We start from the raw sequence: 27,882 nt of genomic DNA on the forward strand, positions 1-27,882 counted from the left end.
GGCTGTTAAATCTGCATTTTGTGGTTTTCACCTGGAGGTAAGAAGAAACACTTCAAAACCCAGCAACAGCTGGTACTGCCACACGTGTGTGTGCAGCAGGAGCAAAAATCAAGACATTTTCAGTTACTTTGATCGTGGGGACGGAAACCAGGAGGAACAAGAGATGGAAACAACCCTGGAAACCAGCTTGTCCATCTCCCTGCCAATGGAAAACAGAACAAGCAACACTCCACAGCTGCTCTGGCCTCTCCCTTTAGGATCAGCCAAACTGCCCCTCTGAACCATCTGGGCTGCGATCAGGGGCTGGTTTTGGCTACTGTATTCCTGAATTAGGCCCTCCCTCATTCCCTGCAACTCCCTCAGAGGGTCTGGCATGTGGCAGCCATCACCTGCTTAGCCAATTCCCTTCCTGAGAAGGTTCATTCCCAGCCAATCCTTTCTTCCTGCCTGCTCAGAGCCTTTCCCAAGGTCAGTGTGGTCCAGCACCTCCTGCACCTGGCTTTTCCCCAACACACTGCTCAGGAGAGATCTCAGAACCTGCTGAAGTTTTGGAGCAGCTTCTCCTTACAGCAAGGCTGGAACCCTTCCTTTAGCTCTCTGGAGACCAGGAGTGGACACATCCCACCCAGCAGTCAGGGGGAAAAGACGAGATGCTCTCAGTGAGCAGGCAGGGGGGAATGCCCCTGACACCAGAACAATCCTCTCCCTTGATGGGACAGCAGAGCACATCTCAACAGGAGATTCCCTGCTGCAGAGCCAGGGAAAGAACACGAGCCCAGACTGATTTAACAGCACTGAACTGGTCTGGCTGGGCCAGCTCAGGAGCAACCAGAGAACTGGGGCAGGCTCATTGCAGTTAACTTCTTGTCACCGGAGCACTGGGCTGCCAAGGGCCCAGCAGGGTGCAGGGCTCTGTCACCAGGGCAGGGAGGTGACACAGGACGGCAGCACCTTCCCCAGCAGCCTGACAGGCCAGCAGAGTTCCCAGCAGCCACCCCTGCCCGGGCAGGGCCGCGGGACCGGAGCTCCCGGCGCAGCCCACGGCTCGCCCTGCAGGCTGTGCTCCCAGGGCCACGCCCGTGTCACGCAGACACCGGACACAGTCTCTCCAAGAAGTCAGCTCTCTTGTGCTCCAGGGCCTGCAGGAAGCCCCGGATCCTCTCCTCCCTCAGGGCTGTGCACTTCTGCAGCAGCGAGCGCCGGCGCCGCGAGTCTGCGTGGGACAGGCAGCCCTCCTGCCGCAGCCTCCTGCTCACGTACGCCTGGTCCCTCTCCAGCTGCTGCCGCCTCCTCTCCTCCAGGTAGGAGTCTCTGGCCTTCTGGAGGGAAAAGCAGGAGTGTCAGCACCTTAGCTCACCTGTGGGACAGGGCACAAACAGCCTCTGCCCGGCCGTGGGGCTGCAGCTTCACTCTGGCTCTGCCTGTTCCACCTTGAGGCAGCCTGCCCAAAAACACAGGGGTGTCCTCCTGGGCCTGGCCTCCCACACACAGCTCTGCTCAGAGCATGAACTCCTCGTTAGAACAGATAAAAGTCAGGACAGATTGTGGGAAAACCCTCAGATACTGGAATCAGAGCGGAACAGGTACAGGAGAACTCCTGAACCCCAACATGCACACTCTTATCTAACTCACCACTGTTATCACAGCATTTTTGATCCTATTCCCCTGGCTGCTGAAAGGTTTTAGGGGATTCCAAACCATGACTTGCAGGGCAGTTCTTTGAGATGATCCAGTATTGAGCTTATCAGCTTTAAAACAAAAGCAGGAATAAGCTCAGCATTCCCAAATTTCTGTGATCTAAGGGTGTACTGGCTTGAGACACAGCAGGAGAGAGGCAAAGGCAGGAGCCATCCTTGTCTACCCAAGTATTTGAAATGTTTTCTTGTAGAACATCACTTTTAGATTTCTCCTTATTGCACACATCCTGGCCTGCAGCTTCCAGCAGCAAAGACACATCAGCAGGCAGGAATATTGAGGTTCTATTTTTAAAAACTGTAAAACTGGTCACTGTGACATAAACTGACACACACACACACTTGGGAAGTGCTGGTCTTTCAAGCAAGCAAGAAGAATAATTACTGTAATGAGAGCCTGACTCACTCATCCCCACACTTTTCCTGAGCCCAAGGCAGCTACAGCTCTGGAAATTAGCTCTTGTTGTGCTGGCAGTGTGAGCAGAAATATCCCCAGCAAACCCACTGAATGGATGCACTCAGGCTGACTGCAAGGATCACCAAGAGCCTGCTGAGCAGGAGACTTCAATCCCTCAAAGCTCAATTCTGTTTATGGCCCAGGAAAGACTCAGCTCACCCCTGCAGGGGCAGGCTGGCCAGCCAAGCCCTGCATTCCTTCCCAGATCTACCAGGTACCAAAAGCAGGCTCCACCTGATGCTGGGACTCCATGGAGAGCAACAACCAGCTGGGAAATAAAATGGCAGCCACTGAAAGTGATGCTGGGTGAGCTGATGGAAGGAGGATTTCTTTTGTCCACTACCTGAAAATCAAGGGGGATTTCTGTACCTTGTCACCCCTTCCATCCTGCTGCCCATCCACACCCCAAAAGCAGCAGCACACTCCCAAAGCAAACACAGCTGCTGTAGAACATCTGGCCTCTCAGCAAGTCCCCCCCGGCCCCACCATCCTCACTGACAGCAACCTTCCCACCAAGAGAATTTACTTTGTGACCTCTTTTGGATTTCAAGGTCACCTGTTTTAAATTTAAAAAGATCCAGCTCCTAAATCTCAGCTCCTCAGAGGGAGAAGTCCTCCCTTTGCACAATTGTGAGGGTTCCCTGGAGAAAAGGGCAGCCTCAGACACTGCAAAGTGGCTCTTACAGGGGAAAACTGACCAGAGGACAAATGTGGACAATGAGAAACCTTGATAATAGCATGGCATGAACACATCCAGCCACCAACCAGAACTAAGAAAAGCTGAGAATAGCTGGGAACAGAAGCTGCATTTGTTGCCTGTCAGAAACCAGCACCAGGAGCAAAGTCAGAACAGTGACCTTACTGTTCCAGACAGAGGCCAAGCTCATGGCAATGACAAACACTACTGCCTTTTCTGCTTCCCTCTTCATGCAGAAGGTGAACTGCCATTAGCTGTACTAACACAATGAATTGCTGGTAGGAAAAGGGCAGACTTGGGCCAGAAATAGGAACAAAAGAGGTTAAGGACATGGAGTGTTTGGATGCTGCCAGACTGGCTGCACTTGATTAAATTCAGCCATAGCCACAACTGGCTATAATCTCTTTGACAACTCTCAGGGGTGAGCAAGGTCCCTGAAGGTAGAAAAGGGCAGTGGAATGCCTGCTTTTAAAAAGAGGACCCAAATAATTAAGGAACAGACACACTGAGCAGCGAGATGTGGTGGGGATGAAGAGCTGCCACCCTGAGGTCCTTCTGCCAGTCACTGCTGCTGCCCCCCACATTTATCCAGCAGGAGTCCCAGCTCCCACACTGGTTTTGCTTAAAAATAGCCAAACTCCTATCTCACTACTGAACTGGCCACAACCAGGTCAGGGAGAGCTCACAGCAACAGATCTAAAAGGAGAGGAACAACGTCAGTGAGCAGGAGGAACAATCCCTTCAGCAGGTACATCTGGACCCACCAGAAAGGGGACACTTGTCCACAGACTCACAGCTCAGGCTGCCTCATTCCAGCTCCCAGAAAGGAAACTCTACACCCCCTTGTTACAGCCCTAAAAACAACAGTGAATTGGAGGAAGAGCACGTGAGTACTCCCTGCTTGGTGCAGTGTGAGTGCAGGTCTCACCCTGTGGCACACCAGCAGTGCCCACTGGGTGTGTGAGCCCTGGCACAGATGCTCCAGCTGCTGCAATGAGTGACAGAGACAGGGCTGACTTTGGAGATTCTGGGTCTTGCTGAAAGTAGAGGAGCCTGGTCACACACCAAGACCTTGTAACAAACCTCAGGGGTACAGGAGGAGCAACACATGAGCTGCTACTGAAACAAGATGGTAGCTAACAACCACTGCTCCCCCTCTGCAGCCTCTCACCTGAGCTCAGCTGCTGTGCAGGTAACACATGGGACTGGGCCTCCCACTTCCCCAAGGCTCCTTACCTGTAAAGCACTGTAGTTCATCTGGAACTGAAGGATAGCTTCACACAAGTTCCAAAAGGAATATTCTGGCCACAAGACTGATTGAAACACCAGGCATGAATGGGATGTCTGCAGAAAGCAAGATCACCAACAATTTAATCACTGAGCAAGAGAAAAACTCATTAAGATGCAACTCTGTTGGGCAAACTGTGCCACTTTCCCCATAAAGGTTTCACCTAGCCTGTTATCAGATTCTACTTAAAGTGAGGTAAAAAGCAGCTAGGAGAGTCTGAAATTGCACAGTGTAGAGTCCTTCTAATTCGTTTTCAATGCTGGGACACCAGTCATCCACTCCTGCAAAGGCATCAGCAGAATTCTTTCTAATGCTGTGTTGCTCTTCAGAGAGGTATTTTTAATAGCTTAAGCATCACAGACTTATAAAAACCCTAAAATAGCAACACTGGAGTACCAAAGGCTGAGGGAATAACAGTTGAACTGAGGATCAGGACATGACATTTAAGCCATTCTTCAAATGACATCTCATGATATTCCTTACTGCCCACTCATGGCATTTAAAGTGCTTCATGGAGCCAAGAGCTGTGGGGCACTGAAGACATCCTTGAGCTGGAAGATGAAAGGTTTCAAGTCAAAACCTATTTCTGCCACCAAGTTCCTCAGAGTTTGAGGTGAATGTGTTCCTATGATGACTGCTAAAACAATCCAACACTTAACAGGACTCCTGTACCACCGAGAGGAGCAAGCCAAGTGTTATTTCACAGCATCAACACCACCCAGGGTATGGGTGTGCCCAAAAACAGGGGGAGGAGAGGGGATGCCTTGGTAGGTAAGCACAGCTCAGGCCAGACAACTTCTGAGAACTTGCCAATTAAATCATTTGGAATGGGAATAATTTGATGTGGTTGCCTAAAGGCAATTTGGTTTTGGCTCCAAACTGTACATGTACAATAACACGTGAGCTTCAGCTGAAGCAATTCCACTCAAATGTTCTCTACAAACAAGAAATTATCTAAAGGTGAGGAGAGGAGCCAAGGGATGAGAATTCATGATTTTAGGCAAACACAGATCTGCCAGACACAGATTGCTCAGAGGTGCCCCAGCACTCAGCCCATGCTGGAAGTTACCTGACCCCAGCAGAAGGAGATGCAGAGCCCTCACATCTGCTTGCACCTGGAGTCAGTGGAACAGCAGCACCCTCTGAGGCAAAGGTGGAATATCCCAAGGAGAGAAAAGAGACTTTACCTGCCAGAGCAAGAAGTCACTGAGGCGAACCTCCCCAGAGGTCCTGATCAGCAGGTCAGGGTCGGGGGAGTTGTTGGTGTACAGACATTTATCCAGCAGCGACTCAGACACGTCACTGAAAGAGACACAGCCTGTCACACACCCTTCCTGGCCTGATGGATGTGCCACAAACCAGAACTAAGGGGTTTTCTGTAAATTCAGGGCTGCAAATTAAAACTGGGTGGGAGAGCTAAACCACAGTCAGCCATCCACTTGCTTCTTTTAGACACTGCTGTCTGCTCCACAGGCTATTCCAAACGCTGCTTCAGCCCCCAGAGCATCCCACTCCATGCTCTTTGAAACATAACACAGTGGTGGAAGCAGACTGTGAGGGCTTCCATCTGCAGCAGGGAGCAGAGAGTAACTATTCCTTCTCCTTCAGGGTGGAGGAACAGTGCAGCATTCATGATTCATCTGTTGTTTGACCTCATAGCTAAGACTGTCAGCCAAGCAGCCAATTGCTGTGGCATAAAATCTGCCTTCACATTTAAACTAACTTAAGACACAGACCTAATTTCTCTTCTGCCTTGGTTGTGTATCTATCACCATGGTAACTGAAATAATAAAAGCCAAACACTGCATAGTAACTTTAAGTCATTTGTTCCAGTCCCGCCTGTTTAATGAGATCTATTTAAAAGCCACTTGGCCTCTGAGAGGTTTCTCCTGCCGTGAGTGGTGAGGCAGGCAGGACTCACCCCAAAGCCCCACACAGAAAGCCAAGAGTTACCTGGGCTCCAGCAGGCCTTGCTCCACGCCCCAGGCCATCTCCCTGACAGCATTGCTGATCTCATGTCTCGATGTGTAAGCAAAGCAGACATTCAGAAAGCACCTGCACAAGGAAACGCTGTGAGAGGCTCATCCTGGGAATGCCCAGCACACGACAGTGATGCGTGCTTGTAGGACCAAGAATAAAAGAGGTGCAGCATGTCTGACAAGCTCCAGCCCTCAGGAGGAGGAGGAATACGTGAACTGTCAGCCCTTTGAACTGGTGTCACTCACTTGTTGTAGTTCCTGGTTGCCAGCACAGCCTGGGCAATCAGCTCCTGGATATCCACGGGCAGGAGGGGCAGGTCCCCGAGGACACGGATGCACACCCCGTGCTTCTTCAGGTTCTCCCTGCACCCAACAGATGGGGAGCACAGAAAACACATCAGGCCCTACTGCACAGTGCCAACACCCACCCACAGCCTCAGCAAAGCTGGGACTGGAGAGAGGCAAAACCACCAAATGCTTTTCAGGTGTGCCAAGCTGGCTGAGATTTGATGATCCCAAAGCATTCCATGAAGGCACAGTGACCATTCCCCACACCTCCTCCTGAGGTACAGACATAACCAAAGGACAGGACATGATCACAGACCAGGCATCCCTACCTGTGGAGGCTTAGAGTACAACCACAGGCTCTGGGCACCTCTAACTAACCAAAAATTAAGACAGAGCTTTGATATTTCATGAAAACACCATCTGTCACTCAGTGTTTCTGATTGTGCTCTGTGATTCTGATTGTTTATCTGAAAGCTGTCCTTGTCCCCATGGTTTGGGTGGCACAGTTGTCCCAAATGTGATGTGCAGGGGCAGCGTGCATGCACAGAGCTGTACACCCCACCCAGGGAGGCACAGCCCCTCCAGTCCCTGACTGCGGGTGGGGAAGGCTCTCCTCATTAATGGATTCTCACAATTTGGAACATCCCTGCCACTCATGGTGTCCTGCCCCAGTTCCACCCGTGGGGGCTCTTACTGCTCCTCCAGGAGGCGGCTGAACTTCTGTCTGGCCAGGTCCATGAGCCCATCCACCTCCTCCTTGGAGCGTTTGAAGTTCTCAATGCTGAAGGCATAGACTGTCACCTCCCGGATGCCCAGGTTCAGGCACCACCGCAGCGTCTGCAAGGCGACAAAATGTGACCATCAGGCCAGCAGGACACAACTGCTCCATGTGAAACCCTCCTGTGGTCTCCCACCAGGCCAGGACTGGAGCAAAATAAATGACTATCAAAAATATGGAACCCCTAGATGTGAACTTCAGATTCATTTTAAAGAACAGGAGGAAAATATCCCTACCTGAGGATGACAGTCCACCACAGGGGACTCATCCAGCCAGGAAAAGCACCATAAATTATGTCACAGTGCACTTTTCAAAATGGTTTCAGAGAAAGTCAACCTGTTTCACAGAAATAAAAGCCTTGGGATCTGTAAGGTAGATACTTTAATTGAGTGCAGAACAGAAGGAAAAGCAGCTGAATAGAATGACTCTGCAGGATAACACAGAGAGGGAGGAGCTGATTTGTGAATCCTGATGATGAACAGCAGCTCCAAGCACAGAAGAGTGGAGAGAAGGAACACAGGACACCAGTCCAGCAGCAACCCCAGCTCAAACTCCCACCACACAAATACAGAAAACATCCTCCCCACCTGTGCCAGCTTGTCAAAGCCTTGGGAGTGTCCCTGCTGCCTCTCCACGTGGCACTTCTGGGCGTAGCGGCGATTGCCGTCCATGATGAAGGCGACGTGCTTGGGCATTGGGCCTGCCTGCAGACAGGAGAGGCACAGCAGGGCAGCAGGTGAGCAGGGCTGTCCCGCTGAGAGCCCACCCTGTCCCCTGCAGCTGGAAGGAGCAGGGTGCTGGTTTCCTCCCTGCCAAGCCCAGTCTGGGGTCTCCAAAGGAACAGCTCAGTGCTGACAAGGGCCTGAGCTGGAAGGCAGCTCTGCCCTCCCCATTCCTCAGGACAGAGCTGCAGTGCTGCCACAGCTGCAGCCAGGGAGGGGCACACAGGGCTTTATGCTGCAATTCTTATCTCAGAGCTCAAGAGCCTTTTTAGACACAGTTACCTTCAGAGAACACAAGAAAAGGCCATAAGACTTCCCCCCACAAAGAGCAGTGTTCCTTTCCACTGACCTCACTGGGGCAGCACCACCAGTCTCAAGCCTGAGCAAGGAGAGAATTTTCCTGGAACTGGTGAGATTTTGTTCCAATACTCAGTTTCCTTCCTTAAACTCCCTGAGAGCATGAGGATCTCTCTTCTCTCCCTCCTTCCCATGCCCTGCCTTCCTCAGCAAGGGCACAGATCCTTATTGGCAAGCACTGCCTGCAGTCCTGCTCATTTGCAAGGCTAAGCCCAAGCAATCTCCCAGCCTGGGATGGAGTTTAGGGATGCACATCCAGTGCCAGCACTAAATGTAGCCTTGCCAACAACTCTGCCTTTCCAGAGCTCTGCAGCCACAGAGTCATTTCCACCCTGAAGAACCTGCCAGCTCCTCACCACAAAATCCACCCAAACCCATCCCTTACCTTGATGATGTTGGCACAGAACCTCTCTATGATGGTCAGCTCGCCCTCTCTGATCCATGACATTTTTTATTGAGAGCTCCTTTATCAAAGGGAAGATGAAAATAAAGGGGTTAAAGGTGGTTGTTTGAGCCCAAAGCAAACAAACCACCTGGGAAAAATCAGCTCTGATTGTTGCCCTGGAGCCCTTTACATTGTCTATGCGAGTCCTTTTATAAGCAGGCCGTGGGGAAGCTCAGAAACAGGCTCTGGAATTTTCCAGCTGTGTAATCTGAGTGGATTCTGCACCAGCTGGTGCAAGGAGAACCATCCCCGAGTGCTGCAGCCTGCAGGGCTGGTCCGTACAGACCCAAACCAGCACAAACAGCCCAGACCAACGGCCTGGGCTTCATCCCACCGTGCAGGGGAAGCAGCAGATCGAGTTACACTCGTGAGTTTATTCTCCGTGTGGGCTTTCTCGGCCTGCTCCCTCAGGAGGGGACCCCTACCCACAGCCACAAACATCAGGGCAGGGAACCGCTGCATTCGGGCAGGGGCTCGGGCAGTGCTCCCCCAGCACCACCGCTGGCTGCTGACGGGCACCGAACGGCGGCCGGTGTGACCCAGGGCTCCCGCACAGCGCCCTTCAGAGAGGCCGCGCCCGCTCCCCGGGAGCCCCCGGGACCCCGTCCCGCCGCCGGCAGCGAGCGGAGCCGGCCGAGAGCGGGGAGCACAGCCAGACCCTGCGGGTGCCTCCGCTCCCGGGATCCCCCCGTGCCCTCCCGGGCGGGAAGCGCACGGTGGGGACGGGGCGTCCCTCAGGCCTCGGCCGGCTCCGTGAGGGGAGGGACACGGCCGCCGGCGGGAGAGGCACGGCGGAAGGAGACACAGCCCGCCCGCCACGCTCCCGCCGTGCCCGCTCAGCCCCGGTAAGCCCCATTATGCCCCGGGGCAGCCCCGGCTCTCCCCGGTCCCTCCCGGTCCCGGTACCTGCCCCGGCGGCGCCGCCTCAGCCTCCGCCGGACGGTGACGTGCCCTTCCGCTTACGTCACGCGGCGGCGCGCGCCGGACGGGGCGTGGCGGGGGCGGGCCCGCGCGTGCGCAGGGGCGGGGGGGCCGTGAGGGGAGGGGAAGATGGCGGCGGGGGAGCTGTGCGAGGGGGGGGAGATGGTGAGGGACAGGACACGGGAACGGCTACACAGGGACAGAGAGCAGCGTGGAGGGGCAGGAAATTGTCCCTTTGTGAGCGTAGGGGTTCTCAAAGCAGCTGTGACTGCCCCTGGATCCCTGGAAATGTCCCCGGCCAGGCTGGACGTGGAGGCTTGGAACAGCCTGGGAGGCGGAAGATGTCCCTGCCATATCAGGGGTGGGATTATTGGGTGGGCTTTAATGTCCCTTCCACCCAAACCGCTCTGTGTTTCTGTGGCAGGGCTGGGGCACTTTTGGGGAGGTGGGATCTGGTTCCCTGGGCTCCTCAACCCACACAAAAAACCACAAGTGACCACACACAGAACATCACCAGCAGCCATTGCCCATGGTCTTTATTAATTTTTTTTTCCAGAAAAGAAAAAAAACCCCACATTTTACATAGTTGGTACAAAAACAAAAATAAAACGAGCAGAAGGGGGGGAAACCTGCAGCAGCAGGAGCTGAGGATGTCGCTGCAGGGACCACGGCAGGAAATGTCTTTGGGAAGTGTGAGTAACTGCTCAGGGTCACCCTGAGCCCCACACACACACACAGACCCCACATCCCCTCCCTCCCACCCTGTAAAACTTCACGGGTTTGACACGAACGCTTTGGTTGCTAGCAGTAAACAACATGGATTACATTCTTCCGTCTCCTCTGGACATTTCTGGGACTCAAGGCTCTCGTCCCAGGGCAGACACCCCCTCGTGAGGGACGTCTTTGTTTTATTTCTCACATTCTCTACATTTATTTCTCACATTTTCTACATTCAAACACTCCCGTGTCACGGCAGGACCCTGAGCGTGCCCCATGCTCCCCTGTCCCCTCATGCATAGTGCCCGTGGGCAGGGTGGGCCATGATGCAGCAATCGAGTTAATTATTGTCAGCAGAAGGGAAGAGCCACAATGGCCAACACGAGGAGATGCGAATCAATCCCGTCTCCTCCAGCGTGGCTTCCCAGCACAGATAAAAATCCCTGTTAAAAATCCCTGTTTTCTCAGATCCCATCGCCCCGGGGGAAAGCTGAATGATTCCCTGTTTGCTTTGCCCAGGGCAGGGATGGTTACAGAGCTCCCACCTGGCAGCTCTGGGGGGAGAGCACCTCCATCTCCCTGCTCCGTAACCTGGTACATGCTTTGGATATTTTCTATTTTTTTTTTTCCTTTTTTTATCTTTTTTTTTTCCTCTTATTTTTTGTAAACAATAACCAAGGAGAATACTGAGAGAAAGTGGAAAGGTTTAGAGAGGTATTTACACACACGAGACATCTGACAGAGAAATCACCAAACCATTAAAGGGGGAGCGGCGGGGGGGAAGGTCCTACAGGATCCTTGGGGATAGATGAGGATGAGGGGGGCAGATACAGGGATTGAGGGGGGCAGATACAGGGATTGGGCCAGACACAGGGACTGGGGGGGGCAGACACAGGGATTGAGGGGGGCAGATACAGGGATTGGGGGCAGACACAGGGATTGGGGGAGCAGACAGAGGAATTGGGGGAGCAGACAGAGGAATTGGGGGCAGATACAGGATTTGAGGGCAGATACAGAGATTGAGGGGACAGATACGAAATTAGGGGGGCACATACAGGGATTTGGGGGCAGATACAGGAACTGGGGGCACATACAGGAATCAGGGGGGCAGACACAGGGATTGGGGGGCAGCAGTTTCCCTGGCACAGCCGAGGTGCCGGGGGGAGGCCCAGAGCCCCCCCCCCCCCCACCCAAGGCTCTATTGCATTTACCCCGTCAGACTAAAGCTGTTTTCCTGAAGCAGTTTTGTACAGATCCCGTTGCTAGACAAAAAAAATTAAAAGTCCTTCCCCCCTCTCCCAAGAAGAGACCACCACCTCACCCTAAACTACTGGAGCAGGGCAGGGAGCAGCTGGGGCTGCTCTCCATCCCCCTCAATGCCCACGTTCCCTGTTCCCTGCCCGTGGCACTGCCTGGCTCCTCCATCCCCACATGCAAATCCACAGACCCAAACGCCTCCACCAGTGCATGGGGAAGGGAAAGACACCACTACAATACAGTTAAAGAGAAAACAAATCCCAATCATACCAAAAAACACATTTGAAAAGCTCGACAACACGTCAGCCCACCTAGCAAACATCCAGTGAGGTAGATCTACACTTCCAGTACAAACTTCATCATTTCTTTGTGCTGTTAGAAAAAACCCTCCTCTCTGTCCAGCACTGGGCTACAGAGGCATTTTATCCCTGAGATTGCTCGAATACCTGAGAATAAATTGCAGGAATTATGTCCTTTCTCTCCTTTTTTTTTTTTTTTCCTTTTTTTCCCTTTTCTTTTCTTAAAGATTAAAATATACAAAAATACAAAACCCAGAATATTTATATTAAAAAAAAAAAAAAAAGACCAACAAACCCAAAAACAAAGACGACAAACAAACCCAAAGATACGTCATTCACGCACGTCCTAGTGCAGCTTTCACTTGGCCTTGGGGGGCTCCTGGGACGGGGGGGGTCCACAGGGGCCAATAAATACAGGCAAGGCTTGGGGGGCCCTGGGGATGGGGGGACAGCAGCCACTAACCCAGGACAGGGACAGCCACTGACCCGGGATGGGGACAGCCACTGACCTGGGATGGGGACAGCCACTGACCTGGGATGGGGACAGCCACTAACCCAGGACAGGGACAGCCACTAACCCAGGACAGGGACAGCCACTGACCCGGGATGGGGACAGCCACTGACCTGGGATGGGGACAGTCACTAACCTGGGACAGGGACAGCCACTGACCTGGGATGGGGACAGCCACTGACCTGGGATGGGGACAGCCACTGACCTGGGATGGGGACAGTCACTAACCTGGGACAGGGGGCAGCCACTGACCTGGGATGGGGACAGCCACTGACCTGGGACAGGGGGCAGCCACTGACCTGGGATGGGGACAGCCACTGACCTGGGATGGGGACAGCCACTAACCCAGGACAGGGACAGAACTAACCCAGGACAGGGACAGCCCCTAACCTGGGCCAGGGACAGAACTAACCCAGGACAGGGACAGCCACTAACCCGGGATAGGGACAGCCACTGACCCGGGATGGGGACAGCCACTGACCCGGGATGGGGACAGCCACTAACCCAGGACAGGGACAGCCACTGACCCGGGACAGGGGCAGCCCTTAACCCGGGATGGGGACAGCCACTAACCCGGGATGGGGACAGCCACTGACCCGGGACAGGGACAGCCACTGACCCGGGACAGGGGCAGCCCTTAACCCGGGATGGGGACAGCCACTAACCCGGGATGGGGACAGCCACTGACCCGGGACAGGGACAGCCACTAACCCAGGACAGGGACAGCCACTGACCCGGGACAGGGACAGAACTAACCCAGGACAGCCCTGTCCCGTGTCCCTGGGGAGGCTCATCCCCAGGGGCAGCAGGGTCTGCAGCGTGGGGAGGGCAGGAGGAGCACAGGGGTGTCCCCAGCACTGGGGTGTCCCCAATGGAGGGGTGTCCCCAGCACAGGGGTGTCCCCAGCACTGGGGTGTCCCCAGCACTGGGGTGTCCCCAGCTCCACGATCCAGAGGCTGGGAGAAGCCTGAGAGGGGAAGAGCTGGCTGCATAAAGCACCTTGTGCTCTCTGGGCTGGCACTTGGGGAGGATTGGAGGAAATTAAATGTTTTTCCTTAGGTTTGCTCTCCCCTAGGCTGCAGCTCGCAGCCCACAGACTGGTGGTGTTATCCAGCCCCGAGAGAGGATCCATTTCCTCCCAGACCGAGCCCAAATCCGGGCCCAACAATGAAACAGCCATGGAGGAACCACAAATCCTCACACGTCCCTGGAAGTGAGAGCCCCGAGGAGCAGAGGGAGCCGCGGGACCGGCCCACGGGCATCTCCCTGGTGCTGCTCGGGTCAGCCTTGCCCTCACCTCCCTTGGGACAGGAGCAGGTTCTCCCCAGCTCACCCTGCGTCTGCAGAGCCTCTGTGCAGCTCAGGAGGACAAGGAGCCATCAGCTCCTCCCTGAGTGTTCCCCTCTGCTCCTCCTCCCCTGACACGGCTGCCTGGCTCGACTTAGGAAAGGAATAAAGAGTAACCAAGGACGTTTGGGGTTTTAGCGTGTGGGGTGCTGCCTTCCCCTGTTCTGGAGCACGCCATCCTGATGCTAACAGGGCTGCTCCCAGCCTGGCCGTGGGGGGAAGGTGTGTGCAGGGACGCCGGGTCCCCGCTGCCAGCGCTGCCCTCGCCGTCCCCTCGGTGCCCCTTGCCTTGCCAAAGCCTCGTCCCCCCGGTGGGAGCCCCCCGTGCCCCCCGCATCACTCGCGGCTCTCGGGGAGCAGCGCCGGGCCGTGCGTGTCCTCCTCCTCTCGCAAGTAGGCGGGCTTGCCCTGCGAGCTGGGCGACTGCTGTGCTTTGGCGGGGCAGTTGGCCACCATGTGGCTGATGCTCTGGCAGAAGTGGCACTTCTTGGGCTGCGGGGGCAGCTTGCACTCCTTGGCGTGGTGGTCCAGCCCGCCGCAGTTGTAGCACCTGGGCGAGGGGAGAAGCAGAATGAGGCGGGAGGATGCTGTGACCGTGCCTGGCTCCTCAGCCAGAGCTGGGCTCGGTGTTTGGGGCGGGTGGTGGCCCCAGGGTTGGTCCCTGCAGAGCCCCAGCTCCAGCACGGCCCGTGGGGCTCAGTGGTGCTGCTGGTACCCAGGAGATGGCAGCAAACCGCTGCGCTGAGGCCACACACAGATCGGGATGTGGGGATTCCATCCCTCTGGGGATATCAGTGTCCTGGCTCCGGTGTCTCCAGACCCCACTCCTGGGTTACACTGCCCCAGGAACAGGCCAAGGAACGATGGCATCCCCAGCTGTCATCGTGTGGGGACAGTGCCAGGGGTGCCACCCTCACACCGGAGCAGAGGGAGCTGCCCTGTGTCCATTTCAAATCCTGCATCCATGCAGGACGGCCACAACCCTTTTCTCTTTCCTTTTCCTTCACAATTCCTTTCTGATTAATTTAAAATCCTGTTTATGGGAACAGCTGAGTGGGGGGGACAGCATCCACTGGGAAAACTGGGATGGGGCATCCCCAGGCAGCCAGGATGGGAGAGGATGGAGAGGATGAGAGAGGGGGGATGAAGGGCTGGCCAGAAATATGCCCGGGGCTCCCATCCCGCCGTGCTTTCCTCCCCACAAGGAAGGGCTGCTCCTGGACAAGCTGCCCATCGCAGCAGGGCTGCCAGGGGTGTCCCTGACCTCTGCCCCTCCTGCTGCTCCCCTGCCCCTTCCCCACCGAGCTGCATCTGCCGCTCATTAGGCACCTCAGGAAGCTGCTGTCCCAGCCCCGGGGTCACCGCCTGTGGCCTGGCCCCGTGCCCATCCCGGTGCCCGTGCCCATCCCGGGGTGCCCGGGCAGCTCCCGGTGCCCGCGGGCCCTGCCCCAGCCCTCACCGGTCTCCTTTGGATCTGCGCTTCTGGAGGCTCTTCCCCTTGGGCCTCCTCTCGCTGCCGATGCAGAAGACGCCCCCGGGCCCGGTCACCCGGATGGACTCGAGGCCTTTGGATGATTTCTTGAAGGTGAACTCGACAGCCTCGCCCTCCTTCAGGCTGCGGAATCCCTCCATGTGCAGCTTGCTCTGGGGAGGGGCACAGGGCGAGACGGGGGTCAGCACAGAGCTGGGTGTTCTGCAGGCACAGCACAAAGCCCTCCTGCACCCCAGAGCTGCAAATGTCCCCTCTGCCTGTCCCTTGGCTCTGCTTATTTTAAATACAAAAGCATCTCGGGGTTTTGCCCAGTGGTACGAGTGGCAGGCCCTGTGGCAAGGCCAGGAGGCTGCAGGCTGGCACTGTTCCCCCAGCACAGCTCAGCCCAGCTCAAGCCCTTTAACTGCCTGCAATAATTAATTAAGCAGCCATTTGGCACAGGGTTATCACTGCTGGGAGCTTCTCCCATTCCTTCCAGGAACACCACGTCGGTTATCACCACACAATCAAAGCAAGGGAGCCAAGAAAAACCCAGGCTGGGAAGGGAGGGTTGTGAGGTGACAGGAGAACCCCATTCCACTTTGAGGGGCTCTGTCCATTTCAGCAGAACAAATCCTTAGGGAGCAGGGCTGGGTGAGGCAGGGGGGAGCTCTGTCCCTCTGTGCCCTGAGCATCCCGGGGGCAGGCAGGAATTGTCACCCCTGTGCTTTGCTTTGCTCGGGGGCAAGAATTCTCATCACCTGAGCCCCGAGCATCCCTGCTGCTCTGCCCAAGCAGCTCCAGCTCGGCATCCCCCGAGCCACAGCGAGCTCCGGCAGCGAATTCAGGGGATTTGCCGAGTTCAGAGGGAGGAGCAGCTGCTGCTTCTGCCCTGGGGATCCCCAACGCCTGCGCGGCCGCAGCACCACCCTGCATTTATGAATGGAGCGTGTCCTATTCACGGCCGGAGAGCTCCCGTCACGTGTGCGCTCTCCGGTTCTCCCGTTCTCCCGAGGCTCCGGGAGCGAGGCGGGACCGGCAGGCACCGACTGCTCCCATCCCTGCTCTGAATCCCGCCGGGAGTCACGGGGAACAGCCCACGGAAAAACAGAGAGGGGAGGAACGGAGCTGTTGGGTTTTGGGAGGGAATTTTTCTTGGCAGGGTCTTGCCGGGTGTCCCTGTGTTCGAGAGAATGGGAGCGCAGCAGAGCTCGAGGAGCGAGCCTTGAGCCCCCTTTTTCTGCTGCTTTTCTGTGCCTGGGGGTGCAGCCCAGGGTGGGACAGACCCCAAGTCACCCCCAGGCCCTGGATCCCCTTGGCTGCTGGGGTGGGACCCTCGGTGGCCACAGGGACCCTCCTTTGCTCTCTGAGCTGCCTCACGGGAGAGCCAGACCTGAGCTCTGGGGTCCCAAATGACAGCAAGGATGTGACAGAGTGTCACAGCCCCCTGTGCCCACCCGGAGCAGTGCCAGCAGCACCTGGGCAGTGCCAGCCCCACCAGGACAGTGCCAGCACCACCAGCCCCGGCAAACCCCCCAAACAGTGACCAAACACTGCAACCCGTGCTGAGCATCCCCCGGGCAGGAGCTCTGTGACCAGCACATCCCTGAAGCGCCCTCAGCACATCCCAGAGGAGCCCCAGCACATCCTCAGCCACCACCCTGGCCTGTCCCCAGCCTGAGGTGATTCGGGCAATGGGAGCTGCCCCAAATGGGGGATTTACCCCATTCCCTCAGCAGCCCAGGGTTTGGGGGTGAGGAGGGGCTGAGCATCCCTCCCTGGCAGCCCTGGGAGGGGGGCCGAGCCCGACCGCCTCCCGTGGCTCCTCTCGGGGCGTTTACGGCCCCAGCTGGCCCAGCTGTGTTTACACTGCGGGGATGAGAACTCCCAGAGCTCCGGGCTAAGGCCGAGCCGTGCCAGGGGCTCCCCAGCGCCCCCCAGCTCAGCCCCACCGGGGGCACCCCCGCCCCTCCGCCGCAGCCCGGCCCCGCGCACCCTCGGCCCCGCCGGGAGGAAGAGGAGGGACGAGGCAGAAGCTGCCACAACACGACGGGGAAGCGATTTATTTTCCAGCAGCGGGTGAGGATGACAAGCGCCCCCAGCCCCCTCCGCCAAAAGGCCAAAGGAAACGCCCTCTCCCCGGGGAAGGGGGGGGACAGAGGCTGGGGCGTCCCAGCTCTCCCCCTCCTGCCCTTCGGCCTTTTGATGTGCGCTGCAGAGTGGCCGGTGGTCCCCGCGCATCCCCCCTGCCCCCTTCCCAAAACACACACATTGCTGGCATTCCTCTGTTATCAGATAGGTAATCAAACTGCAGCCCATTGAATTAGCTGCATACCTCCTGCATCTGAAAGGAAGGGGCCCAGAGCCCCCGTCCCACACCACACACAAAGCCGGAGCCTTCCCAGGCCTCCGCACACCCACACCCCCCCCAAAAATAAAGAGAGGAAGGGGGGGATCGGAGCGGGCCGGGGATGCTGGGGATGGGGGAGCGCAGGGGAGGCCGGGGCCGGGAGCCACCGGCCGGAGAACAAAGGGCCGGCGGCGGCCGCGCTCCCGCTGCCCAAATTCCAGGAGTTCCAGGCCCCGGCGGGGGGAGGCAGGGCGGCCGGCGTGGCCGCGGGCCCTGTGACCCCCCCCGGGCCCTGGGACCCCCCCCGGGCCCTGGGACCCCTCCGGGCCCAGCTCGGGTGCGGGCGCTGGGCTCAGTCCCAGGGGTGGCTGTGATTTGGGGCTGTGGAGTGGCCCTGGGCTCGGGTGCGGGCTCCGGGCTCGGGCTCTGGGTCCATCGGGGAGCTCCGGGGTCAGTCTCGGGGGTGGCTGTGGTTTGGGGGTGTGGGTGGCCCTGGGCTCGGGTTCGGGCTCTGGGTTCGGGCTCTGGGCTCAGTCCCAGGGGTGGCTGTGATTTGGGGGTGTGGGGTGGCTCCGGGTCACAAAGGTCTGGGTTTGGGCTCTGGGTCTCTCGGGGAGCCCCAGGCTCAGTCCCCCTGTGTGCTTTGGGGCTGTGGGGTGGCCCTGGGCACGGGCTCACAAAGCTTTGCCGTCCCAAAGGAAGCGCAGCCCAACGCCAGCGTTTCCTTGTGCCCATCGGGCCCAGAGCTAACCGGGGGACAGGGGACAGAGCGGGCACAGCTCCACCAGCGGCCCCGGGCACCTCAGCGGGCACCGCTGCCCTTCTCCCCCCGTCCCCGGGTATTTAGGGCGGACAAAGCCGCAGCACGTGAGCCCCGAGCTGCCCACCCCCCGCACATGGGTGCCTTCATCCCTCCTCTTCCTCCCACCCGGCAAACCCCTCCTCGCAGCTCCCACACTCGGACCCCTTTCCCGTCCCGCAGGGATGGCACCGTGGGCGCCCCAAAGCCAGCGCTGCCCCCCGAGCTCTCCCCCAGCTCCCGAGGGGCTCGGCCGGCCCCGGGGTCACCATTGTCCCCAGCGGACACAAGGGGACGTTTATTCCCGGCCACTCAATCAAACCATCTTTGTGTCCAGCGGGGACCGGGGCGGAGCGGCCGCTGCACCTCGGCCCTGCAGAGCCCTTTAAACGGAGATTAAACCGGCCGGGCTGGGATGCTGGGGCGAGCCCGGCTGTGGGAACAGCGCTGGCAGCGCCCAGCTGTGCCAGGGCTACCTCTGAGTCCTGCCCAGAGCATCTGGGGCAGCCCAGCCCCGCTGCAGGCAGGGCCCGTGCCTCAGTTTCCCCCAATCTGCAGAGCAGGGTCAGGAAAAGCAGCCCAGGGACTGCTGAGCCCCCGGGGGTGCCATGCCCCACCCCTGGGGTACCCTGTCCGTGGTGAGCTCTGGCTCAGCTGGCACCCACTGCAGTGCCACCACCCACCGTGCAGCCCCCTGTCCCCAGAGCCACCGTGTCCCTGTCCCCAGTCCCTCCTTCTGCCGGCTCCAGGGCACAGGGCAGCCCCCAGGGCCCCCCTCAGCCCCCCAGGACCCCCGAGGGCCACCCCGGGGAGCATTCCCGGCCCCAGGGGCTCAGGTTTGGCTCAGCCCGGGTGTGAGAGGGTTTGGGGCTGAATTGCCCAATTCCCCACCCATGGGTGCCCCCATCACCCCTGGATGTGGCCAGTGCAGTCCTGCAGCTACAGCGGCCCAAGCCCGGAGCAGTGACCAAGTCCCCAATCCAACAGGGAAAAGTCCCTTTGCCCCCACAGCCTGTGCCCGGATCGTCCCTGTCCCCAAAGGCAAAGCCCTGTCCCAGTCACACGGCCAATGTCCCCAAACCACACAGCCAGTGTCCCCAAACCACACGGCCAATGTCCCCACACCACACGGCCAATGTCCCCAAACCACACGGCCAATGTCCCCACACCACACAGCCAGTGTCCCCAAACCACACAGCCAGTGTCCCCAAACCACACGGCCAATGTCCCCAAACCACACGGCCAATGTCCCAAATCCCACAGCCAACGTCCCCAAAGCCCTGCCCTGTCCCAAATCACACGGCCAATGTCCCCAAATCACACAGCCAGTGTCCCCACACCACACAGCCAATGTCCCAAATCCCACAGCCAATGTCCCCACACCACACAGCCAATGTCCCCACACCACACAGCCAATGTCCCCAAAGCCCTGCCCTGTCCCAAATCACACGGCCAATGTCCCCAAATCACACAGCCAGTGTCCCCACACCACACGGCCAATGTCCCAAATCCCACAGCCAATGTCCCCAAAGCCCTGCCCTGTCCCAAATCACACAGCCAATGTCCCCAAACTACAGCCAATCTTTCCCGGTGCCAGGAGCTCCAGGGACGCTGCTGCTGTTGGGGTTTGGGTTTTGGGGAGGGCCCGGAGCAGGAATCCTCCCTCCTGCCCCCCACAAACGGGCAGTGCTCGGCTCCTGCTCAGCCCCGGGTGCAGAGATAAGGAGGGCGATGCCTCCGGAGCCCTCGGGGAGAGGGCAGAGATTTAACAAAACAGAGATTTAACAAAACACCACCGAGCCTTTCCTCTGGCTCCCTCCCCATCATCTGGTGCCATATCCCCAAGGACCCCTACCGATCTCAGCTGAAATCAAAATAAAGACATTTCCCTGCCAAAATAACCATGTTTGCGCCTTATTTTCCACCACAAGCCGGTAAAATTAAACTCTAGATACCAATTCCGACGGGAGGAAAAAAAAAAAAAAAAAAGGCATCTACCACAGAGTTTAATCCACCAGTTTCCTGTCCTAAATCCTTTTAGCTCCTTTGGTTGTATTTTTTTTCCCCCCCACCAAAACCCTCCCGCACTTCCCAGGGGCAGCTAATTGGGATCAGTGGCTGCGTGTTAATTTTGTGCTCCGGTCCTAAAGCAGGAGCACGGCCCGGAGCAGCCGCGCGTCCCCCGAGGGTGATTCCAGCTCCATCCCGATAATGCTGAGGAGAAAGGGAACGGGGAACGGGGAGAGGGAACTGAGGGGGCGGCGGGGGCTCCATCCCGGCTCCATCCCATTCATCGGGGCCGCTTTATCAGGAGCCCATCCCAGGGTGTTTTCTGTCCCTGGGGCAGGGAGGGGGAGCTGGGGGAAGGGATGTGCCTGCGGCCATCAGTTAATCTTTAGACAGAGACAGGAGGCTTTTTTTGTGCGTGCGAGCGTCTTGAGGGAGTTTCAGGGGTGGAATAAAGCCGCTCTCTTTCAGTATTTCCCATCGGGAACACAATTTCATTCCGGCGGTTATTTAAAAAAAACCAAACCCACAGCATAAACAAAACCAAAGAGATTGCTACTACCCCTCTCCCACCACAAAAAAAGAAGGAAAAAAAAAAAAAAAAAGAAAAAAAAGTAGAGATTCCAAGGAGCATTTCTGCCCCAGGGAATCTCTGCGGGAGTTCCCTGCTCCTTGCAGGGGGGTTGCACTAAATGACCTTTAAAGGTCCCTTCCAAGCCAAACCAATCTGTGATTCCTCGATCCCTTCCTTCCCCAGGGATGCGCACCTCTGGTGCCCCGATCCCGGGGTGGGGGTGAGCACGGGGAGCAGGAAAAGCGAGATATTATTGCCCGTGTCCCTGGAGGATGGAGCGTCACGGATTCCCCCTCCCCTCGCTGCCCCTCAGCCCTGCACAGCCCAAATCCTCCCTCAGATCCTGCCCCCAGCCCAAATCCCAGCTCGGATCCTGCCCCCAGCCCAAATCCCAGCTCAGATCCTGCCCCCAGCCCAAATCCCAGCTCAGATCCTGCCCCCAGCCCAAATCCCAGCTCGGATCCTGCCCCCAGCCCAAATCCCAGCTCAGATCCTGTTCCAGCCCAAATCCCAGCTCGGATCCTGTTCCAGCCCAAATCCCAGCTCGGATCCTGCCCCCAGCCCAAATCCCAGCTCAGATCCTGTTCCAGCCCAAATCCCAGCTCGGATCCTGCCCCCAGCCCAAATCCCAGCTCGGATCCTGCCCCCAGCCCAAATCCCAGCTGGGATCCTGTTCCAGCCCAAATCCCCGCTCGGATCCTGCCCCCAGCCCAAATCCCAGCTCGGATCCTGTTCCAGCCCAAATCCCAGCTGGGATCCTGCCCCCAGCCCAAATCCCAGCTCAGATCCTGCCCCCAGCCCAAATCCTCCCTCAGATCCTGCCCCCAGCCCAAATCCCAGCTCGGATCCTGTTCCAGCCCAAATCCCAGCTCAGATCCTGCCCCCAGCCCAAATCCTCCCTCAGATCCTCTCCCCAGCCCAAATCCCAGCTCGGATCCTGCCCCCAGCCCAAATCCCAGCTCGGATCCTGCCCCCAGCCCAAATCCCAGCTCAGATCCTGCCCCCAGCCCAAATCCCAGCTCGGATCCTGCCCCCAGCCCAAATCCCCGCTCGGATCCTGCCCCCAGCCCAGGGAAAGGCTGGGTGATGCTCCCTGACAGAGGAGCTGCCCCTCCTGCCTTTCCTGCACGCTCAGCCATGGAGCTGCCTCCAAACACGATTTTTTTTTTTAAAGGCCTCACGTCACGCTCACGTGGATGATTATTTGTATTATCCCTGCCGCATGCACGGCGTGGCACCGGCACCGGCACAGGTGGGTGACAGCCCAGGTGGGCTCAGCCGTGTCCCAAGGGCCACTGCCACCCTGCTCATCCCATCCCATCCCATCCCATCCCATCCCATCCCATCCCAGGGGACAGGAGCCCCTCCCGTGCTGGGATGTGCCCACGGGTCCCACATTTTTATGCCCGTCCCAGCCCCAGCGGGTCTGAGCACGGGCACAGCTTGGTGTCCCCACCAGGTGCCCACGGTGCCCGGCAGAATTTCTTGCTAAAATCGCGAGAAGGAACAAAAGCACCCAACTAATTGCATTTATCAAGGGTTTAGAGCTGCTGGCTGGGGGAAACGCTCGGAAATGCAGGGTCAAGCTGAGGAGAGCAACGATTTCCAAGCATGGGACATCCTCTTCCCCTCTGCCCCCAGCCAGAGCCCAAATCCCAGCCCTGCTGCTCAGCGCTGCTCCTCCAGCTCAACCGAGCCTTGGTTTTCTCCTTTCCCTCTTTCCCTGTTCCCTTCCCAAGCACTCCTGGGAGTGATGCTCAGACCCCGGGAGCCGCATCCTGAGGGGACCACGGCGCCTTTGGGGTCTTCACCATCACCACCAGCCCAATTCCCGCCACCCCAAATCCCCATTTCCTCAGGGGTGCTGCTCAGCCCTCGGCCTCCCCGAGACGATCTGCTCTGCCTCATCCCTCCTGTCTCCTCACAGCCCCCAAATGAATCCATCTCCAGTGCCCAGGGGAGGCATTTGAGCCCAAATGCCTCATTTTTAGCTCACAATGCGAGGGAAAGGCAGCCCCGAGGAGCCCTGTTAGTCTCCTGTCCTGCCGAGATTTTAATCTCTTTGTGATCAGATAAAGGCAGAGGGAGATGGAGACGCGCTCCCTGCCGAGAGGGGCCATTCAGACCTGGTTCCTGTAATAAAGTGATTTAATAGATCTAAAGAGGCCAATTCCCTTCTTTCTCCCACAATTACTTCCTGTGGGTCATCATTCACATATGTAAATGAAGAGGGGAAGGAGCGGGGTTTGAAGGGCTCTGGAGTGTTAACCCCGAAGCTGGTTTGGGGTGCTGGGTGCTGGGCAGGGCACACCGAGCCGAGCCTCGTCCCCTGGCTTTTGGTGGCTTTTGGTGGCTTTTGACTCCCTCCCCGGGAGCGGGGCCGACTCAGGCTCTCGGGGTGGGGACAGCGTCTGGACAAGGACCCCATTCCACCCAAAAGGACCCGGTTCCACCCAAAAGCAGCGAGGCCGCGGTGGCAGCGTGAGCTGCTCCCTGTGCAGGGAGATGCTCTGCAGTGACAGAGACACCGGGAGCAGCCCCGGCTGTTCCTGCAGGACAGCAGGGACTTTGGGACTTTGTGCCACCAGCGAGAGGAGCCGGAGGCGAAACCCGGCCCGGAGGAGGAGGATTCTCCATCAGCCCAAAGCTTCTGGTGGGGCACAGCCTTTGCTGTGAGGGGAGCCCCCACACCCCCGGCCCCTCTGCCGCCCCAAATAAGCCGCTTTTCCCCAGAGCTCCCCCAGTTTCCAAACGCTGCAGTCTCTGGGACCCCGGCCTGGGGAACCGGGGGGCACCGGGACCCTGCAGGGCAGGGGGACCCTCCCGACAGAGCCACCCCAGCTGATTCCCCTGCCCTGCAGGAATGCGAGAGGAGCAATCAGGAAACCAGACTGTCTGGGGGCAATAAACCCCGGAGCGGGGCGGGAGGGCTCCCCGGGAGCGCTGGGTCCCGCTGCGCCGCATTGAGATGCAAAGGCCCATTTGCTCTCCGGAGAACACCAGGATCTGTTTTCCTCGGCTGATTGGGAGCCCTTGGCTCCAAAACCAGCTGTGCCTGGCAGAGCAGCCCCTGCCGAGGCGCTGCGCCCGTGCCACTGCCAAGGGAGAAGGGACTGGCATCTCCCCTGGCCATCGTTTCTCTGCCAGCCCTGCCTGGAGCCCCCCTCGAGGGCAGGGAGTGAGCGACCCCCGGGACCCCCTGCCCCAGGAGCCCCTCAGAGCTCAGTCCTGAGTCCCCATCCCGCAGGATGGACCCAGTTTGGGGGGCTTTGTGCCCGAGGACAGCCGCAGCCACTGCAGGCGGCAGCACGGCGCTGCTCTCAGTCATGGGCACAAATCCCCGTGTTTGCCCCAAAATCACCCGTGCTCACTGCCCCCCCAGTCCCGAGGTGCGGGGCACACACGGAGCCCCGTTCTGGGCACACACGGAGCCCCGTTCTGGGCGCACACGGAGCCCCGTTCTGGGCACACACGGAGCCCCGGTCCGGGCGCACACGGAGCCCCGTTCTGGGCGCACACGGAGCCCCGTTCTGGGCACACACGGAGCCCCGTTCCGGGCACACACGGAGCCCCGTTCTGGGCGCACACGGAGCCCCGGTCCGGGCGCACACGGAGCCCCGTTCTGGGCGCACACGGAGCCCCGTTCTGGGCACACACGGAGCCCCGGTCCGGGCGCACACGGAGCCCCGTTCTGGGCGCACACGGAGCCCCGGTCCGGGCGCACACGGAGCCCCGGTCCGGGCGCCATCTCCAAACCCTTCCCCAGCCCCTGGGCACCTCCCGGCAGATCCTGCCCCGAGATCCGAGGAGTTCATCGTCTCATCCACGGCTTCCCTCGGAAGGACTCGCGTGGGTGTCCCCGCCCAGCGCGGTCAGACCCGCACCCGGGACTGTCACTGTCACACGGACCCGCGGGGACACCCACGCCGCCTTTGTGCCCCCCGCGCCGGGACAAAGGGCTCGGGCAGAGCCGCCCGGTGCCGGGATGGGCTCCGCTGGGAGAGGTCCCGGTGCCGCGGCCCGGCCCGGCTCGGAGCGGGTCCCGGGGCAGCGCCGCCCTCTCCCCGAGCCCCCGTTCCCGGGGTGTCCCCGCTCCGGCCCCGCGGGCACCTGCGGCCCCGGCCCCGCGGGGCTCCTCAGCAACAACCACGGCAAACGAAACGGCTCGGGATCGCCTTTCAGCGCCGCTCCCCGGAGAGCAGCCCCGGTGCGGCGGTGTCGGCGCTTCCACCGGCCCGGGGATCCGGAACGGGGGTCCCCATCCGGCCCCCATCCTCCGCCGGGTGCCCCCCATCCCTCCCGGCACCCCGGGCCGTACCTGGTGCACGAAGACATCGACGGGCGAGTCCAGGGTCGCGCCGCCCTTGGCGGTCATGGAGAGGAAGCCGAAGCCCATGCGGACGTTGAACCATTTACAGATGCCGGAGCCGTGCAGGGGCTGGGGCTCGTTCTCGGCCTTGGGCGAGTCTCCGGCCGGCTCCTCGCCCGGCTTCGCACCTGGGAGAGACCCGCGGAGCCGCTGAGCCGGGGCTGGGGAGCCGCGGTGCCCCCGGCCCAGCCGCCCCGCGCAGGAACATCCAATCCTGCTGGAAAATGCCCCAAAAATCCCCAACCGCCCCAAAAAGCAACAGAGAGGCGAGCTGTGCCTCCACGTGTGCGCGGGGGTCACCCCAGGAAACGAAGGCAGCTCCTGCCAGCGCGACCCGGGCAGTGCGTGCAGCGGGAGCCCTAAATCCGTTTCTCCCTCAAAAACGTTAAAAAAGGAAAAAAAAAAATTAAAATCCCAGACGCACACACAAAAAGACCAAACGAGTAACGAAAAATATTTTTTCTAAAATCAAAATATTTTGAAAAAAATCTTTACAAAAGGGGGGAAGCTCCCCCAAAACACCAACGCGAAACCCCCCTGCCCCCAGCAAGCCACGCTGGAGAAACTCTTCCTCGCCGTCAGCATCGCCCCCTCGCACCGTCCCACCCCCGCTCCCGAACACCCCCGGCGGCCCCAAACTTGTGGGGTCATCCCGGGGCTGGAAGGGGTAAAACCCCGGTAAACGCCCGCTGCTTTCCGCAGCGCTGCGCGGGGCAGGGGCGCCTCGGGCCCGGCCGCGCTGCCGGGGCTCAGCCCGGGCCGCCTGGGGGGGTCCCTGCGCCCCCAGCCCGGCTCTGCCCTAGTTATTAATAATCGCGGAGACGAGGCGGGCTGCGACAATAATATAACTTAACCTGCAAACTGCTGGTTGGAAACAGACCCCATCCCGACACTCGCTTGCAAATTCCGAGTTGTGGCTGTTACCGCCTCCTCCCTCCTCCTCCTCGGCCAGCTTTGAGGGTATCAGGCCAGCCAAAAAAAAAAGGGAAAAAAAAAAAAAAAAGGAGAAAAAAAAAAAAAACAACAAAAAACCCAGCTTAGACCCCGCCGGGAGGGAGCCGGGAGAGGTTTGACTCCATCTTCACTCCAACAATAGGGGTGGGAGGGAGCGCCAGGGTTTTTTCAAAGGCTCCCAAATTCTCGCAGACAATGGCAGCCCCCGCCCCCCCCAGGACCCACCCGCGGGGCCGGGGGGCGCCGGGCCCCGCTCCGCCATCCCGTCCCCACGTGACGCTAATTAACCCCCCCGCTAATAGCGACACATTCCGCCGGGGATTTGCGGCGGGGGGGCTCTGCTGGCCGACCCCCCCCCCGCTTAGGGCACTTGGGGGCGAGGCCACCTGTCAGGGCAGGAGGTGACACCGGGCAGGGGGGGCTGCAGCGGGACCCCCGCGCCCCGGGGCTGCTCCCACCGCGTTTCCCCACGAGCGGAGCCACCTGCGAGCCGCGGCCCGGCGGGACGGGGAACCGGCGGGACGGGAGAACCGGCACGGGCCGGGCTGTGGGAGGGGGCGGCTCCCCGGGGGCTCCCCGCGCCCCCAGCCCCGTCCCGTGTCCCGCCCCGTGCGCGCCCCGGGGTGCGCGGCCCCGCGGCCCCGTTTCCCCCCGGTGCCGGCGGCAGCGGGGCCGGGGCGCTGTCGGGGCCCGGCGCCCCCCGGGCCGGGCCGGGCGGGGACAAAGGGCGAGGAGTGACCAGCGGCTCCATTTCCGGCGGCGGACAATGGCCCCGCCGGCCGCGGGGGCACAGCGCCGCCCGCCGCCGCACCGGCACCGGCACCGGGGCTGCCCCGCGCCGCCCCCGCACCCAACCGAACCGAACCGAGCCGGCGGCGGCCCCCGAGGGCAACCCGGGGCTGGGGGCGGCGTCCGAGCCCCCCGCGGCCGCCCCACGCGCGGCCGGTCCCGCGTGGTGCCACCGAGCCGGGCACCGGGGGCACCGGGCGGGCACCGGGAGCGGCGGGGCCGCGGTGACACCAACGGGGGGACCCCGGGCCGGGCCGGGGCTGGCGGCGAAATCGCGCGTGGGGAATCCCCCCGTGAGGGCTCCGCCGCCCGCGGGCCGCCGCCGCTGGCCGTGGTGCTGAACCGGGCCCTGTCCATGGTCCTGGCGGTGCCTTCCTCCTCCTCCTGCTCTTCCTCTCCCTCTCCGGCTCTTCCTCCTCCTCCTGCTGCTCTTCCTCTCCCTCTCCGGCTCTTCCTCCTCCGGCTCCTCCCGCTCCTGCCCCGCGCACCGGGGACTCCTCGTTGCCCCTTCCCCAAAGAGCCGAGCTGGACCCCACGGGCAGATGGCAAAGGAGGAGGAGGAAGAGGAAGATGAGGAGGAGGATGGTTTTTCTCTATGAAAACACCGACGTGAGCTGCTGGGAGCGCCCCAGCCCGCCAGGACTCGGTGCGGGTGGATCCGTGTCCCACACGGACAGACTGGAAGGTGCCACGAGTGACCCCACCCGGGCTGGGGCAGCCCTGGCACGAAGGAACCCGCGGTCCTGTCCCTGTTCCCCTCCCCTCTCTGCAGGCACTCCCAGCTCAGGGGGCGGCCCGGGTCCATCCCGGGA

General features: G+C 59.6%; 2 protein-coding genes across 2 annotated transcripts; both read right to left on the reverse strand.

Moving 5' to 3' along the window:
• Positions 1 to 899: 899 nt before the first annotated feature.
• DHDDS (dehydrodolichyl diphosphate synthase subunit) lies at positions 900 to 9,162 on the reverse strand. Its single transcript, XM_054292226.1, has 8 exons — positions 8,646 to 9,162; positions 7,769 to 7,885; positions 7,098 to 7,240; positions 6,362 to 6,478; positions 6,090 to 6,191; positions 5,324 to 5,438; positions 4,085 to 4,192; positions 900 to 1,319 (listed from the first exon to the last, which is right to left on the reverse strand). The coding sequence occupies exons 1-8, from the start codon at positions 8,706 to 8,708 to the stop codon at positions 1,083 to 1,085; spliced, it is 1,002 nt and encodes a 333-aa protein (XP_054148201.1). The 5' UTR covers positions 8,709 to 9,162; the 3' UTR covers positions 900 to 1,082.
• A 4,931-nt stretch (positions 9,163 to 14,093) lies between these two features.
• Positions 14,094 to 26,212, reverse strand: LIN28A (lin-28 homolog A). The gene is made up of 4 exons (XM_054292367.1): positions 26,182 to 26,212; positions 25,277 to 25,455; positions 15,217 to 15,401; positions 14,094 to 14,307 (listed from the first exon to the last, which is right to left on the reverse strand). The coding sequence occupies exons 1-4, from the start codon at positions 26,210 to 26,212 to the stop codon at positions 14,094 to 14,096; spliced, it is 609 nt and encodes a 202-aa protein (XP_054148342.1).
• Between the last annotated feature and the right edge of the window lie 1,670 nt (positions 26,213 to 27,882).

Source organism: Melozone crissalis, unplaced genomic scaffold (genome assembly GCF_028551555.1).
Source record: "Melozone crissalis strain CALT ecotype California unplaced genomic scaffold, PUWL_Pcris_2 ptg000108l_1, whole genome shotgun sequence".
Lineage (NCBI taxonomy): Eukaryota > Metazoa > Chordata > Aves > Passeriformes > Passerellidae > Melozone > Melozone crissalis.